The 15,151-nt window shown below is 62.4% G+C and overlaps 9 protein-coding genes across 9 annotated transcripts; 8 read left to right on the top strand and 1 right to left on the bottom strand.

The window, feature by feature from the left end:
* Nucleotides 1-141: 141 nt before the first annotated feature.
* SPSK_01757 (agmatinase) lies at nt 142-1,450 on the bottom strand (the record flags this gene model as incomplete). Its single annotated transcript, XM_016728663.1, has 2 exons — nt 142-288; nt 380-1,450. The coding sequence occupies 2 exons, from the start codon at nt 1,448-1,450 to the stop codon at nt 142-144; spliced, it is 1,218 nt and encodes a 405-aa protein (XP_016590152.1).
* A 63-nt stretch (nt 1,451-1,513) lies between these two features.
* SPSK_02041 (uncharacterized protein) lies at nt 1,514-1,899 on the top strand (the record flags this gene model as incomplete). The annotated part of the gene is made up of 2 exons (XM_016728938.1): nt 1,514-1,695; nt 1,857-1,899. The coding sequence occupies 2 exons, from the start codon at nt 1,514-1,516 to the stop codon at nt 1,897-1,899; spliced, it is 225 nt and encodes a 74-aa protein (XP_016590151.1).
* Nucleotides 1,900-2,172: 273 nt separating this feature from the next.
* Nucleotides 2,173-3,654, top strand: SPSK_01705 (multidrug resistance protein, MATE family; the record flags this gene model as incomplete). Its single annotated transcript, XM_016728612.1, has 1 exon — nt 2,173-3,654. The coding sequence occupies one exon, from the start codon at nt 2,173-2,175 to the stop codon at nt 3,652-3,654; it is 1,482 nt and encodes a 493-aa protein (XP_016590150.1).
* An 854-nt stretch (nt 3,655-4,508) lies between these two features.
* On the top strand, nt 4,509-6,241 carry SPSK_01631 (choline transport protein; the record flags this gene model as incomplete). The annotated part of the gene is made up of 3 exons (XM_016728539.1): nt 4,509-4,737; nt 4,827-6,020; nt 6,090-6,241. The coding sequence occupies 3 exons, from the start codon at nt 4,509-4,511 to the stop codon at nt 6,239-6,241; spliced, it is 1,575 nt and encodes a 524-aa protein (XP_016590149.1).
* Nucleotides 6,242-6,506: 265 nt separating this feature from the next.
* Nucleotides 6,507-6,894, top strand: SPSK_02039 (uncharacterized protein; the record flags this gene model as incomplete). Its single annotated transcript, XM_016728936.1, has 2 exons — nt 6,507-6,635; nt 6,676-6,894. 2 exons carry the CDS (start codon nt 6,507-6,509, stop codon nt 6,892-6,894), a joined length of 348 nt encoding a protein of 115 aa, XP_016590148.1.
* An 884-nt stretch (nt 6,895-7,778) lies between these two features.
* On the top strand, nt 7,779-9,620 carry SPSK_01589 (alpha-glucosidase; the record flags this gene model as incomplete). Its single annotated transcript, XM_016728498.1, has 1 exon — nt 7,779-9,620. The coding sequence occupies one exon, from the start codon at nt 7,779-7,781 to the stop codon at nt 9,618-9,620; it is 1,842 nt and encodes a 613-aa protein (XP_016590147.1).
* A 422-nt stretch (nt 9,621-10,042) lies between these two features.
* On the top strand, nt 10,043-11,800 carry SPSK_01619 (uncharacterized protein; the record flags this gene model as incomplete). The annotated part of the gene is made up of 1 exon (XM_016728528.1): nt 10,043-11,800. One exon carries the CDS (start codon nt 10,043-10,045, stop codon nt 11,798-11,800), a length of 1,758 nt encoding a protein of 585 aa, XP_016590146.1.
* A 139-nt stretch (nt 11,801-11,939) lies between these two features.
* SPSK_02073 (uncharacterized protein) lies at nt 11,940-12,233 on the top strand (the record flags this gene model as incomplete). Its single annotated transcript, XM_016728968.1, has 1 exon — nt 11,940-12,233. One exon carries the CDS (start codon nt 11,940-11,942, stop codon nt 12,231-12,233), a length of 294 nt encoding a protein of 97 aa, XP_016590145.1.
* An 882-nt stretch (nt 12,234-13,115) lies between these two features.
* On the top strand, nt 13,116-14,861 carry SPSK_01626 (MFS transporter, SP family, general alpha glucoside:H+ symporter; the record flags this gene model as incomplete). The annotated part of the gene is made up of 1 exon (XM_016728534.1): nt 13,116-14,861. The coding sequence occupies one exon, from the start codon at nt 13,116-13,118 to the stop codon at nt 14,859-14,861; it is 1,746 nt and encodes a 581-aa protein (XP_016590144.1).
* Between the last annotated feature and the right edge of the window lie 290 nt (nt 14,862-15,151).

The following is a 15,151-nucleotide window of genomic DNA, read 5'->3' as shown; positions in this document are numbered from 1 at the left end:
CTCGTCACTCAATCACCGTCTCTAGGAATGCAACCATCGTGCCTTCCGGCTCACCTACCTGCCCATAGCGTGCGCGTACCTCTGTTCCATGCCTGCATGCCTTTTTGTCCCTCCCGTCCTTTGACTTTGATACCTCCTTTACTACAGCTCGTCGACCGGAACCTCGCCCGCAGGCTCGCCCGCAACAGACTTGCTCAGGGGCCCCTTCTTGACCATGATGCTCATGACTTCGTACAGCACATCGGCCGCGGCCATGGTCGTGTGCTCGGCGTTGGTGTCGTAGGCGGGCTAGAAGAAGCAGGCCGGCGGCGGCGCCAAGTATGTTAGCCACGCGCAGGGCTGTTGCGAGGTCGCGCTTCAGGGTCTCCAGAGTACCTACCGCCACTTCGACAATGTCGGCCGCAATCAGATTGAGGTCCTCGAGGCCGCGCAGGATGGTGCGCAGCTCGCGCGTGGACCAGCCGCCGGTCTCGGGCGTGCCGGTGGCGGGCGCAAAGGCCGGGTCGAGCGTGTCAATGTCGATGGAGAGGTAGACGGGGTTGCGGGTGCCGACGCGGTCGAGGATGCGCTGGACGATGCCGCCGGTGCCGATGGTGTCGACTTCGCGCGCCTCGACAATCTCGAAGCCGCAGTAGCCGTCGTTGTCGTAGTCGCTGGGCCCGCTGAGCGTCGTGCGGATGCCGGCGTGGATGCTGCTGTCGTTGCGCAGCAGGCCCTCCTGCGCGGCGTGCCAAAAGTACGTGCCGTGGTTGACGGCCGCCGCCTCGGACGGCGCGCCGCCAAAGACCTTGGGCCGCCACGTGTCCAGGTGGCTGTCAAAGTGCACCACGCTGACGGGGCCGTACGCGCGGTGCACCGACCGCAGCAGCGGCAGCGTGATGGTGTGGTCGCCGCCCAGCGTGATGACGCGCGGCAGCGTGCGGCCGCCGCGCGCGGGCCCGGCGTCGCCGGCGGCCGTCGCCGGCGCGCGGCTCAGCAGCGCGTGGTGGCCCGCCTCGATCTGCTGCAGCGCGTACGTGTTGTCGTACGACGTCACGGGGATGTCGCCGCAGTCCAGCACCGTCGCCCAGCTGTTGAAGGGGTTCGTCGCCAGCGGCACGTTGTAGCCGCCGTACAGGTTGAGGCGCCGCGAGCCCTGGCGGATGCCCGACGGGCCGAAGCGCGCCCCCGGCCGGTACGACGTGCCCGTGTCGAACGGCGCGCCCAGAAACGCAATGTCGTACTGGACGCTGCGGTCGGCCAGGCACGGCTGGTACGGCAGGCGGCCAAACGTCGTGATGCCCGAGAACACCGAGTCCGCCTGCGTGCCGCCGTCGCCCGGCAGCCGGTTGTACCACAGCGACTGCAGCGGGCCCTCGATGGGCTCAAGGGGCGTCTGGTGGCTGTCGTGGTCGCCGTGCGCGGCCGCAGCCACGGCGAGCGCGGTGGCGAGAAGTGTAGGCGTGTGCATGATGGAAGTGAGATGTTTTGAAAAGAAAATGGTAAAAATTTCGAAACAGAAGAGCAACTTGCCATGCGAGAGGGCGCCAACGCGGACTCTGGAGAGCACAAGACAGTTTATATCATGCCGTACCGTCTGGCATTGGCGCCTAAGTTGCCCAATCTGGTCAAAAAGACCGACGCGGCAGGCCTGCGTCGACACGCAAGTCGTATGTTGGGAGCTATCATGAGTCCTGAGTGGAGGTGGAACGGAGCGTAAGTTGCCTAATAGGGTAAGTGGGTCGCATCTGCTGTTAGTCGACAGTGCATCTCACCATCTCACTGGGCGCTCGACAACGCTTATCAGTGTGCTGGAGGCGCCTATTTGTCCACATTGGAACTGGTCGGAGAAGACGACTGCAGGTGCATGTATGCAGATGCTGCATCGATGCGCTGTCGTGCGGCAAAGAGCAGAGATAGCAGCATGTGGTTGTGCGTTGGATTTTGTAATTTTGTCGAATCATTATCTGTCTAGTATCGCCATTTATTTTGTTGCTTTTTATCTCATATTTTCATGGATGTTCTCGTTTGCGTATGTCTGCCTTGTCTCTCTTCCGTCCTCAACCACGTCCTCGACACATGTGATGCCATAAAGACTGGCTCCTCGCTCCGGCAGGCGTTGAAGTAAACCAAGTCTGGCACATGCCACTTTGACCCACATCATCACCGGCCGTTCACCCTTCACCTTTGACCATGCCCACAGCGCCCACAATGCCCGACGAACAAACTGCCTTGCTTGGGGCTGCACCACGGCGGGCCTCTGCTGCAGCCGGCGCCGCCGCCTGGGTCGCCGAGATGGCGCTGCTGACGACGTCCTCGCTGCCCGTCATGTTCGCCTACATGCTGCAAAACAACCTGCAGACCGTGTCCGTGCTCGTCGTCGGCCGGCTGTCGCCCGAGGCCCTCGCCACGGCCGCCTTCTCGTACATGTTTGCCATGGCGACGGGCTGGCTCGTGGCCCTCGGCGGCACGACGGCCCTGGACACGCTGGCGGCCAGCAGCTTCACGGGCACGGCCGACAAGGGCAGCCTGGGCGTGCTGCTGCAGCGGGGGCTGCTGGTGCTGACGGGCTTCTACGGCGCGGTGGCGCTGCTGTGGTGCGTGGGCGCGCGGCCGCTGTTTTTGGCGCTGGGCCAGGACCCCGTGATTGCCGACCAGAGCGCGCGGTTCCTGCGGCTGCTGGCGCCGGGCGGCCTGGGCTACGTCTGGTTCGAGTGCCTCAAGAAGTATGTGCAGGCGCAGGGCCTCTACCACGCGGGGACCGGCGTGCTGCTCGTGACGGCGCCGCTCAACGCGCTGTTGCAGTACGTGCTGGTCCACCGCGCGGGCCTCGGCCTCGACGGCGCGCCGCTCGCCACGGGCGCCGCCTACTGGCTCTCCTTTGCGCTGCTCGCCGCCTACGCCGCCAGCGCCGACCACCGCGGCCGCGCGTGCTGGCCCGGCTGGGCGTTACGGCGGGCGGCCGCCGGCACCGGCCTGGCGGCCTTTGCGCGGCTCGCCCTGCTCGGCGTCGTGCACGTCGGCTCCGAGTGGTGGGCCTTTGAGATTGTCGCCCTCGCCGCCGGCCGCCTCGGCACGCGCCCGCTCGCCGCGCAGTCCGTCATCATGACCCTCGACCAGGTCATCAACACCGTCCCCTTTGGCCTCGGCGTCGCCGCCTCCGCCCGCGTCGCCCACCAGCTGGGCGCCCAGGACCCCAAAGGCGCCGCCCGCGCCGCCCACGCCGCCGCCCTCCTCTCCGTCCTGCTCGGCACCCTGCTCCTCGCCGCCCTGCTCGCCACCCGCCGCGTCGTCGGCCGCCTCTTCAGCGACGACGCCGACGTCGCCGCGCTCGTCGCCGCCGTCATGCCCTACGTCGCGCTCTTCCAGGTCGCCGACGGGCTCAACGGCAGCTGCGGCGGCGCCCTGCGCGGCATGGGCCGGCAGTGGGTCGGCGCCCTCGTGAACCTCGTCAGCTACTACGGTGCCGCCCTGCCCGCCGGCGTCTTTCTGGCCTTCCACGGCTGGGGCCTCGCCGGGCTCTGGCTCGGCCAGTGCGTGGCCCTGTTCCTGGTCGGCCTGCTCGAGTGGGCGCTTGTCGCGTGGACCAACTGGCCCGCCGAGGTGCGCCGTGCCTTTGACCGGCTCGAGGCCGGTGGGATCGTGACCGTGCGCCACGGGTCTGATGTGTTGTGAGCAGGGGGTCTGTGTGGGTTCTTGTTTGAGTTTATTTTTACGTTGATGTACACCGGCGATCAACATAAAGAAAATCCATACGATTGACCAAAAATGAATACAAATGAACAATCACGCCCTCGTGCAACGTCTCCACCAAAGTAGAACAGTATGAGTGAAGAAAACAAGAGAAGGAAACGGTAGAAGGAACCAACACCCACAACACCGTCCAATACGACGTGCGGAGACACGTATCTGTGGCTGCGACATCCCTGCAATCGCACTTACACAGGACCAATCAGCGTGCGGCGCCAAACCTCCCCTTTTGGGAATCCTTATCAGGGTGGTTTCAAGGCGGTGTTTTGCTTGGTTCACCTGTCACAGGCAGCTCTGGTGCATTTGCGCGGGATGTCTGCTCGTCGATGTACACTCCATGATGATAAGCCACGGCACGAGAACCCTTCCAGGAAACTTATCCCCTTATCCAGAACATGCATGAGCAACAAATTGACAAAGAAGAAAAGACTTTTTTATCAGCTGCGATGTCAGAGAATGCCGGGGTGTCACATCCTTCGGTCTCCTATCCTACATTCAGGTTCTTATGTTATAGCACGCGCCATCGTGCTATCAATCTGCACAAGTCCCAAGGCTCTGGAGGGCATCATCGGTCGTGGTACGACGGGACCGTGCCACGACGGATACAAATACAAACGCTCGTATTCGTTGTTTAGTTTTATTTTTATTTTTTATTTTTATTTTCGTTTTTCTTTTTTTGTTCTTGTTATTTCATTTCCTAATCCCTTCACTCGCGCCCTCCCCACAGTCTATATCTGGACCGACTATCCTCTATCGGCCTCACCTTATATGCTCCCACCATGAGTTTCAGCGAAAAACCCAAAAGCAGCGACGTGGCGCGCGGGCCGGACGAGGTGGACGAGGCTGTCGGTACCGTGCTGGACCCGGCCGACGTTGACGGCGAGGTGAATGCGTCGGGCCACCCGGACCAGCTGACACGGCAGTACGGTCTGTTGCGGGTGGCCGGCGCGGCAATCACCATCGACAACGCGTGGGTCGTCCTGGGGTCGTCCATTTCCGTGTCCATCGGTAGGTCGCCTTCCTTTTGTGTTTTTTTCTTTTGTTGTCCCCCATTTCGCATTGTCTTCGTCTGTTGCCTTCCCCTTCTCACTCTACAGCAAACGGCGGCATCCCCGGCATCTTGTACGGCCTCATGGTGGCCGCCTTCTACTACGCCTTCATCGGCCTCAGCCTTGCCGAGCTCGCGTCGGCCATGCCCTCGTCCGGCGGCGTCTACCACTGGGCCACCATGGTCGCCGGCCCGCGCCTCGGCCGTCCGGTCGGCTTCTTCACCGGCTGGCTCAACTTTGCCGCCTGGCTGTTCGGCCTCGCCTCGCTCGTGCAGGTCGCCGCCAACACGGTCGTGCAGCTGTACGCCACCTACCACCCGGCCTTTGCCTCGCAGGCATGGCATGTCTACGTCGCCTACCTCGGCGTATTATGGCTCAGCACCGCCTGCGTTGTGCTCGCCAACGGCCTCGTGCCGCACACCCAGAGCGCTGGCATGGTGCTCGTGCTCGCCGGCGGCTTGGCCACGATCGTCACGCTGGCCGCCATGCCCAGGCAGCGCGCGTCCGACCACTTTGTCTGGGCTTCGTTTGCCGAGAACAACGCGACGGGCTGGCCGGGCGGCGTCGCGTTTTTGACGGGCGTGCTCAACGGCGCCTTCACCATTGGCACGCCCGACTCCATCAGCCACATGGCCGAGGAGGTGCGCGACCCGCGCCGCAACGTGCCGCGGGGCATCCTGCTGCAGATTGGGCTCGGCTTCCTCTCGGCCTTTTGCTTTGCCATTGTGCTCGGCTACGCCATCAGCGACATCGCCGTGCTCCAGGGCGGCGTCAACACCTTCCCCCTCGCCGCCATCTACGCGCAGGCCACCCACAGCGCCGGCGCCACGTTCGGCCTGCTGCTCATCATCTTCCTGTCGCTACTCTGCGGCGTCACCGGCACCGTCCTGACGGCCACGCGCGCCTACTGGGCCCTCGCCCGCGACCACGCCGTGCCCTTTGCGCGCGTCTTCGCCCGCGTCCACGCGCGGCTCAGCTGCCCCGTCGAGGCGACGCTCTTTGTCAGCCTGGTCGTCTCCGCGCTCGGCGCCATCCCCCTCGGCAGCGCCGTCGGCTTCACCAACCTCACCGGCTCCTTTATCGTCCTGAATACCATCTCCTACGCCGTGCCCTTTTCCACCAACCTGCTCGCGCGCCGCCGCTACTTTACCCCGGGGCCCTTCCACCTCGGCCGCTTCGGCTTCGCCGTCAACCTGCTCGCCGTTCTCTTCATCGCGCTCTTTGCCGTCTTTTTCTGCTTCCGTACGTCTGCCGTTTTGTGTCTTGTCACCCGCCTCTGTCTGTGTCTCTTCAGTCCCTAACAAAAGATAGCCCCCGCCACTCCGTTCGATGCCACCACCATGAACTACAACTGCGTCATCATCGTCGGCATCGTCGTCCTCGTGGCTGCGTGGTGGTTCCTCCATGCCGCCAAGCACTACGAACTGCCGCACCTCAAGATGGCGGTCGATCACAACACATGACTGAGAAGACTTCGCGCTTTCGTGCCTGATGTTGCCGCGGGTCGTGTCAGTGCCAGAGACTCAATAGACATAAGAAGAATATAAAGAGCATAACGACAGCAAGAGTGAAAAAGAGCGAGCAACCGGAAGACAGGCAACATTGTAAATGGTGGGGACCCCGCTCCACCTCGGCTGAGCCACGTGGTTGCAAAGCGTGCCTATGAATCAAACGTTTACACACAAGAATCAGCCATCACGGAGTAACGTACTTTGTGTTGGCCGAACAATGTGGCGCTCCTTTGTTGAGAGAGATGCCGAGACGCGCGGCACACGAGCCGGACACCCAGACGCGCTGTACATATCACCTTGTGATGGCTCCCAACTGTGTCGGCTCATAGCGCGCTCATCCGTTGCGGTGTGATATCGAGTACGACGCTCTCTTGAATGTTCTTCAGCAAGGTGACGGGAGATGCAGAGAGGAAGGCATAAGCAACATTGACGCGGCTCTGGGGAATCTGAAGAAAGCTGGCGAGCTCGAGTATGTGGCAGCATTCAAGACCAGGCAATACGATCTTGTAACAATGCTAAATGAGCGTTCCAAAACAAGAGAAGACTATGGTTTTGAAAACGACGGTGGAGAATTGGTTGGAATGTTTGAGGAAATGGGGATGTAAAGACGTCCCTATGTATTCTAAAAAATAGTCGTGGTGGTGGCCGACAAGAGGCTCTGTAAGATTTAACAAAAATAACCCAACCCGTCACCGACTCGTATAGCGACTGGCTCAACGGCCGATGACTCCGCAGGTCAGGAGTTTCCGAGGCCACGCCGGCAGTACACGGGATCTCAAAGCAAGGTACTGAATTCTAACGAATTATAAAAAATCAAGTTCGACGAGAATCGACATTGCCGTCTTTCTCGGGCCAGACCCGCCGCCAGAATGGCGTCATGTCATTGGCTAATTGTCGGACCGACGAAGAGAAAACAAACACTGGAACGAGAGGCGCCGGGCGTCGGACACTGCTGTCACCGGAGACGGCATGCTCTCCGGGTCCGACGACAGGAGACGACAGCCACGGAACACACAAGGTCGACAGTATTATCAGCCGGCTTTCGGGCCCTGTGATTTGTTTCCGGAATGTCCCTTTCTCTCCAAACCCCGCCCATGTCGTCGGCCCGATGCATCATACTGAGTGTTACGTTTTGGTGTCCTGTATGGAGAAGTTGGGGTAGCTGCAGGAAGCCATTCGATTTTCGTCTCCATTCTCGTCGGCCCGACAAACAGCAAATCAGACCAGAGACACAATATCCCAGGGTCTTTTCAGAAGCGGCAACGACAGAGTATCGCCGGATGAGAAGGGAGCTGCGGAACGTCGGAGAGGCCAACATGGCACGCGCCGGTCGGAACTGTCGCGTTGACGAGTGGGATTGAAACGGGGGTTGACGTTTGTCAATATAAATAACGGGATGCCCAGCCAAATGTGTGCAACCATCTCATGCGATGTCAACGACACAAACACGTATTTCATCCCAACCGCAGCATCGCATCTCCTCGCCACCATGTCCATGCCCACCCGCACCAAGACTTGGTGGAAGACCGCCGTGGTCTACCAGATCTACCCGGCGTCGTTTTGCGACTCCAACGGTGACGGCATCGGCGACATCCCCGGGATTGTGTCGAAGCTGGACTACATCCAGGGCCTGGGCGCGGACGTGGTGTGGCTCAGCCCCATGTACGACAGCCCGCAGGTGGACATGGGCTACGACATTGCCGACTACGAGAGCGTGTACGCGCCGTACGGGACGCTGGCGGACATGGACACGCTGATCCGCGAGGCGCACGCGCGGGGGATCCGGGTGCTGCTGGACCTCGTGGTGAACCACACGTCGGACCAGCACGCGTGGTTCCAGGAGTCGCGGCGGTCGACGGCGAGCGCGAAGCGCGACTGGTACATCTGGCGGCCGCCGCGCGTGGACCCGGCCACGGGCGAGCGGGCGCCGCCCAACAACTGGCGCAGCTTCTTTGGCGGCGGCAGCGCGTGGCAGTGGGACGCGGGCTCGGGCGAGTACTACCTGCATCTCTTTGCGGCCGAGCAGCCGGACCTCAACTGGGAGAACCCGGCGACCCGTGCGGCCATCTACGCGTCGGCCATGGAGTTTTGGCTGCAGCGGGGCGTTGACGGGTTCCGCGTGGACGTGGTCAACACGTACAGCAAGCCGCCGGGGCTGCCGGACGCGCCCGTCACGGACCCGGACGCGCCGTTCCAGTCGCCGGTGGCGCTGGTGTGCAACGGCCCGCGCATGCACGAGTTTCTGCGCGAGATGAACACGCGCGTGCTGGCGCCGCACAACGCCATCACCGTCGGCGAGCTCGCCATGACCCCGGACCCGGACCACGTGCGCCGCTACGTCAGCGCCGCGGCGCAGCAGCTCGACATGGTGTTCCAGTTCGAGGTCGTCATGGTCGGCCACCACCTCACCGACATGACGGGCACGTTGGCCGACGCCAAGGTCAAGGACTTTACGCTGCCGCAGTTCAAGCGGGCCGTCGGCTTCACGCAGACGCTGACGCGCGGCAACGACGCCTGGAACACCGTCTTCCTCGAGAACCACGACCAGGCGCGGTCCGTGTCGCGCTTTGCCGAGGACGCGCCGGCCTGGCGCGTCGCCAGCGCGCGCCTGCTGGCGCTGCTGCAGGCCACGCTGGGCGGCACGCAGTACATCTACCAGGGCCAGGAGCTGGGGCTCGTGAACGCGCCCAAGGCCGCCTACGGCCTCGACAACTACCTCGACATTGCCAGCCGGCAGTGCATCGAGGCCGTCCGCGCGCGCTATGGCGACGCCGCCGACGGCGGCGACGCGGCTGTCGACCGCGCGTTCGACGCGCTGCAGTACCTGGCGCGCGACCACGCGCGCATCCCCATGCCGTGGAGCGGCTCTGGGAAATATGGCGGGTTCGCCGAGGCGGCCGAAGCGGCCGGCCGGCCCGTCGCGGAACCCTGGATGAAGCCGCACCCCCTCGCCGGCGAGATCAACGTGGCCGACCAGCTCGGCGACGCCAACAGCGTGCTCGCCTACTGGAAGGCCATGGTGGCGCTGCGCCGCGCCCACCCGGACCTGCTCGTGTACAGCGACTACGAGGCGCTGCGCGAGGACGACCCGGACACCATGGTCTACGTCAAGGTGCCGCTCGCCAACAACGACAAGGAGCGGGTGCTGGTGGTGCTCAATTTCACGACCAAGGCGACGGCCGTCCCGACGCCCGACGCGGCCGAGCTGGGCTTTGCGGCCGGCCAGGACGTGCAGTATACGCTGCTGGCATCGACGCACGAGAACAAGAAGGCCGCTGTTGGCGATACGTTTGCGCCGCTCGAGGGCCGTGCTTACATTGTGAAGGTGTGAATGCGGCTGATTATAAGTAGACGAGATTCTTGCAATTGATTTGATGTTATTTAGTTTGAGGTCTGCATCGAGTTCGCCAATCCATGGCCAAGAGACATCTCTCCATGAGCATCACGCAGGACAAAGAGCATACAGCAATACAACAGACACAGACACCGAGCACACCTACATTTCCCCATACGATGCATTGTACTGTAGTGTTATCCCCGGAATGCAAAAGCCGCGGGCCCACATCGTCGTCTCACGGCGTCCCCTCACATGGTCTCTTTGGTCTTAGTGAAGGAGCCAGCCCAGGCTTTTCTTCGATAGTGCCTTGATCTGTCATGTAGGCCGTCGACGACAGACTGCACAGTCGACTTCGATCGACTTCCGCGGTAGCCGATGGCACAACGTCAACCAGCACCGACGCATCGCTTCTCCCAATGTCTACCATCCACGTCTTGAACACTACGACACACGACAATACAACACACGACACTACAACACATGCACTCCCATCCACCATGTTGTCCAGCATGCCCCATTCTCCACCCCGCAAGCCCCGGGCCACGGTCGCCTGTGGCAGCTGTCGCTTCCGCAAGGTCAAGTGCAGCGGCGTCCGGAATCCCGCCCGTGATGATTGTGTCGACGACGACGGTCGCGTTGGGCCGGCCTGTACGCAGTGTGCGCATCTCGGCTTGACCTGTGCGTTTGCGCCGCCTATTGCGAAACGCCGGGCGGGAACAAGAGGCGCGCGGGTCCAACAGCTGAAGCAGGCGGCACCGCCCACAACGCGCTATCCAGAGCTTCGGTCGCGATCGCCAACAGAGACGACGGTCGACACGACCTTGCGAGACTGTTGCAGGTCTCCCCCGTCGCCCAGTTCTCCATGTTCTCCCAGTCCCCCCGGCCACCTCCCGTACTCTGCGTCCTTCTTTCTCTCACTGGTTGCCGACTACGAACAGGTCGTCTACCCTGTCAACCCCATCATCACGCCGGCCGAGATCCGCGATGCCGTCGCAGCGATGCACGCAGCCGACGACGACGCCGCGCTCGTCTACTCGTTTGCCGCCATTACGATGATCTTTATTCAGACGGGGCGTACGCATACCCTGGGTCCTGCTGGCTCGCCTATACGCCCTGTCGCCGTACCCACACCCACACCCACACCCACACAGACAGGAACACTGCCTGCGTCGCCTGCCCTCATGTCCGACCTCATGCAGCGCGGCCTGCTGGCCCACCGCGCATCCGAGACCGCGCTGTCCACCTGTGCCACGCTGGGCGACCTCCGCGCCACCGTCAAGCGCATCATGACCTGCGTCTTTCTGGAGATGAGCATGATCTCGACGCGCCTGTTTGACCGCGGCTTTGTCATGCTCCGCGAGGCCATTGCCCTGCTGCAGACCCTCAAGCTGCCCAGCAGCACACCCGCCTACGAGATCGCCCGCTGCCAGCGGCTCTACTGGGAATGCTTCCTGCACGAGCGGTACCTCTACATCGTGTCCGGCCGACGGCCGTCGGTGCTGCCACCGCTGTTGTCGGGCCGGCCGCGGGCGGACCCGACGATCCCGGCCCACGTGGACGCCGGGTTTGGGCGTCTCATCGACTTGTTTTGCGTCCTGGACGACACCTTTTTGCAGTACTGGACCGAGGACACCGAAGGCAACGGCGACGACGGCGACGACGGCGACAGCGGCGCCGCACCGCTCTGTCCGTGGCGGGCCACGCCGCCGCCGATGACGGCCGCCTGGGTCGAGCGCAAACAGGCGGAGCTCGACGCGGAGGAACAAAAGGACGAGGCAAGGAGCACGGCCGCCACGCTGTCCGAGCTGCAGCACGTCGACATCTTCATCACGCGGCTGTGGCTGCGCACGCTCGTGTGGCAGCTCGCCCTGGCCCGCGGCCTGCTGCGGTCGGCGCCGCCCACCACCGCCCACGAGGGCCTATCGCTACACTTCCCGGCCGACCGCCTGTCGGCGCAGCTGCGCGGGCTCGTCGGCCGCCTCGAGAGCGCCGCCAGCATCGCCACCCACGGCAGCGGCATCCTGACCAAGCTGTTTGAGATTACGACCACCATTGCGGACGTCCTGCTGCTGGGCGATGCGGGCCGCCCAGGGCGCGACCGGCTGGACGACCTGGTGTTTTTGGTGCGCTTCCTGTTCCGCTTCGACAAGCTGCGGCCCGACGAGCGCGCGTAATTTCGCGACAAGGTGGTGGCCCTGCAGCAGCGCTATGGATGCGCCATGGGGGGTGTGTGACGAGGAGGCGGTGGCCAAGGCCCGTATGTAGGTTATGGATAATTTGTATTTTTAATTCGGGCGTGTCATACTATTGACTATGGCCACAACGGACAGACGAATTGCAATATTGCGCGACATGGGTCACAGTGGCGCTTGCAACGATCGTGATGGATGCGTTGCTGTGGCCGAAGCGACCCTCGGTATAGAATCGCCAACGACGTCCGATTGGTCCATTGTCGGTCCGACGAGTCGTGTTGACAGGTGCCGAATGTTGCGAAACGGCACTCGGCTCTCCATGGGGAGAAAAAAGGCGCGCCTTGGCACACTTGGGGTCACCTTGAGGCGGAGAGTCTGGAACGAAAAGGAGACGATGAGGAATTATGCATCATAATTGCCTCCGCTCACCTCGTTGCAGAGCCCCCGGGGTTGGCCAACCTGCCCAAGATACCAAAGTATCCTTGTCAGGACAATTGTTCGCTGTTTTTCCAGTTTCTACCACAGTGACAAGTACTCTAGCTCTCCTTCTCGTATCCCATCTACACCGTCTGTGCCGAGCATATTTCCCCACGGGGACGAGGTGAGACGCATGAGCTCGTGTCAATCCGGGGTAGTGAAGCGCCGCTATTTGCAGAATGGCACGACATGCATGCAGGTCTGGCTGGACATTGGACGCCTTTTGACGACCATCATCTCGCTTGTTTTTTTTCGCTTCACTCGGAGACTTTGTTCTCGGCTCTCGTGGCCATTCCCACTGCCGCGTGTTGGCCTGAATCCCCCTCAGTCTAGACCGCCCCCAGACAGCGCCCTCCTATTCGTCCAATGTAGGGCCGACGAACGAAAGCCGTGATGCTACACGCAGCCGATTGAGTTAGACTGCCTCCTTCGGTCACACGTCTCAGCCCGGTCTAGTCTGGTTCTGTCTTTTGTCGTTCCCCGCGGCTGCCCCATACTCGTTTGCGGAGAGGCCCGTGGGATGTTGTGTTTGACGCTCGCCTCAACGTCCACTGCCTCGCCCATTTGACTCTTCTGTCGAACCAGCCGATTCTGGTGCCCCCATTCGTCGTTCTCGCGGCATTACAAAGATATATCCGACTAACACACAAACCGATCATAATGAAGAAAAAGAGCTCAAGGCAAAAAGACTCGTAAAAACAAAAAAGAAAAGTGTATAAAGTAAAGAGTGCCGGTCCGCATCTTTTTGTCCTTTCGGACAAGGTTCCCGCGCATCCTTTTCTTCTTCGCCCTAGATCATATCATCATGAGCTCCAATAACATGTCGACCAAGGTCACGCACGCTGAACACTGCGAGATGGCCGAACCCACCGACTCACCGCCGCCGCCGGTCCCTGCGTCCGCTGCTGCATCGGCTGCCAACCCCGGCAACGGCATCGGCATCGACGACCATGCCCTGCTGCGCATGGCCGCGACCGTGCCCGACCTGCCCGAACTGGTGCAGGGCGCCCAGCGCGCCGCCGCGTTCGAGCACGCGCTGACGCTCACGGCGGCCGTGCGCGTGTACGGCCGGGCCATGCTGTTCAGCATGATCATGTCGCTGGCCATCATCATGGAGGGCTACGACACCAGCCTGCTGTCGAGCTTCTACGGGTACCCGGCGTTCCAGAAGCGCTTCGGGCAGCCGCTGGCGGACGGGTCGTCGTACCAGATCTCGGCCCGGTGGCAGTCCGGGCTGGCCAACGGCAGCCAGGTCGGCCAGATTCTGGGCCTCGTGGCGTCGGGCCTGCTGGCGGACCGGTTCGGGTACCGCGCGACGATCCTGGGCGCGCTGGCGCTCATGGTCGCCTTTATCTTCGTCCTCGTCTTCGCGCAGAACGTGGGCATGCTGTTTGCCGGGTCCGTGCTCTGCGGCCTGCCCTGGGGCGCGTTCCAGACGCTGACGACGACGTACGCGGCCGACGTGAGCCCGACCGTGCTGCGGCCCTACCTGACGACCTACGTCAACCTCTGCTGGGTCGTGGGCCAGCTGGTCGCCATCGGCGTCGTCCGCGGCCTGCTGGGCCGCGCCGACGACTGGTCCTGGCGCATCCCCTACGCCGTCCAGTGGGTGTGGCCGGTGCCCATCATCGTGGCCGTGGTCCTGGCGCCCGAGTCGCCCTGGTGGCTGGTCCGCCAGGGCCGCCTCGACGACGCCAAAGCGGCGCTGCGACGGCTGTCCGCCCACCCGGCCGCCCGCATCGACGACGCCCTCGCCCTCATTGTCCTCACCAACGAGCAGGAAAAGCTCCACGGCGCGGGCGTGTCCTACTGGGACTGCGTCCGCGGGACCGACCGCCGGCGCACCGAGATCGCCTGCGCCGCCTGGGTCGTCCAGGTCTCGTGCGGCATCTACTTTGCCTTCAACATTGTCTACTTCCTCGAGCAGGCCGGCTTCGCCCCCGACAAGGCCTTTGACTTTGGCGTCGGCATCAACGCCGTCGGCTTCGTCGGCACGCTGCTGTCCTGGTGGGTCATGCGCTACGTCGGCCGCCGCACCCTGTACATTGGGGGCCTGTCGGCCCTCTGTGTCCTCCTGCTGGCCGTCGGCTTCCTCGCCATTCCCTCGTTTGCAGCCGGCACGCCGCAGTACAGCGCCATTGGCTATGCGTCGGGTGCGCTGCTCGTCGTCTGGATCTTTGTCTACGACATGTCGGTCGGCCCCGTCTGCTACTCCATTGTCGCCGAGATCCCGTCCACCCGCCTGCGCATCAAGACCGTCGTCCTCGCCCGCACCTGCTACAACATCGTCGCCATCGGTGTCATCTTTTTGAACCCGGCCATCCTCAACCCCACCGCGTGGGACCTCAAGGGCAAGGGCGGCTTCATCTGGGGCGGCATCTGCTTTGTCGGTCTGGTCTGGACCTATTTCCGCCTGCCGGAGCCAAGAGGGCGCACGCCCGCCGAACTCGACGTCTTGTTCGAGCAGAACGTCTCGGCCCGCAAGTTTGCCGCCACCAAGGTCGATCTATTCCTCGACGGGCACCACATGGACGTGCTCGACAAGGCGGCCGAGGCGCAGATGTAGATTGGGTGTGTAGGCCTGCAGGCCTGTCGAACTGGTATTTGATCCGCTTTTGCACTCTGCGGTAGGTGACGACATAGCACAGACCGTAACAATACACTGTCGTAGGAAGGCCACATTTGACAGCAGTAGTATGCACTCTTTATCCGTCGACGTGCCAAGCATAACAACTATTCTCGGGGTAATTCCTACTCATAAAGAAATCAACTCAAGTAAATAAGTGTATTTGTTGGCTAGTGGTACTTGTCTTGCAAAAGTATCATAATGATTAGTTTCACTCACAAAAGCATAGA

The sequence above is a fragment of the Sporothrix schenckii genome, assembly GCF_000961545.1.
Source record: "Sporothrix schenckii 1099-18 chromosome Unknown Cont42, whole genome shotgun sequence".
Classification (NCBI taxonomy): Eukaryota; Fungi; Ascomycota; class Sordariomycetes; order Ophiostomatales; family Ophiostomataceae; genus Sporothrix; species Sporothrix schenckii.
This window is presented reverse-complemented; position numbering and strand designations above follow the sequence as displayed.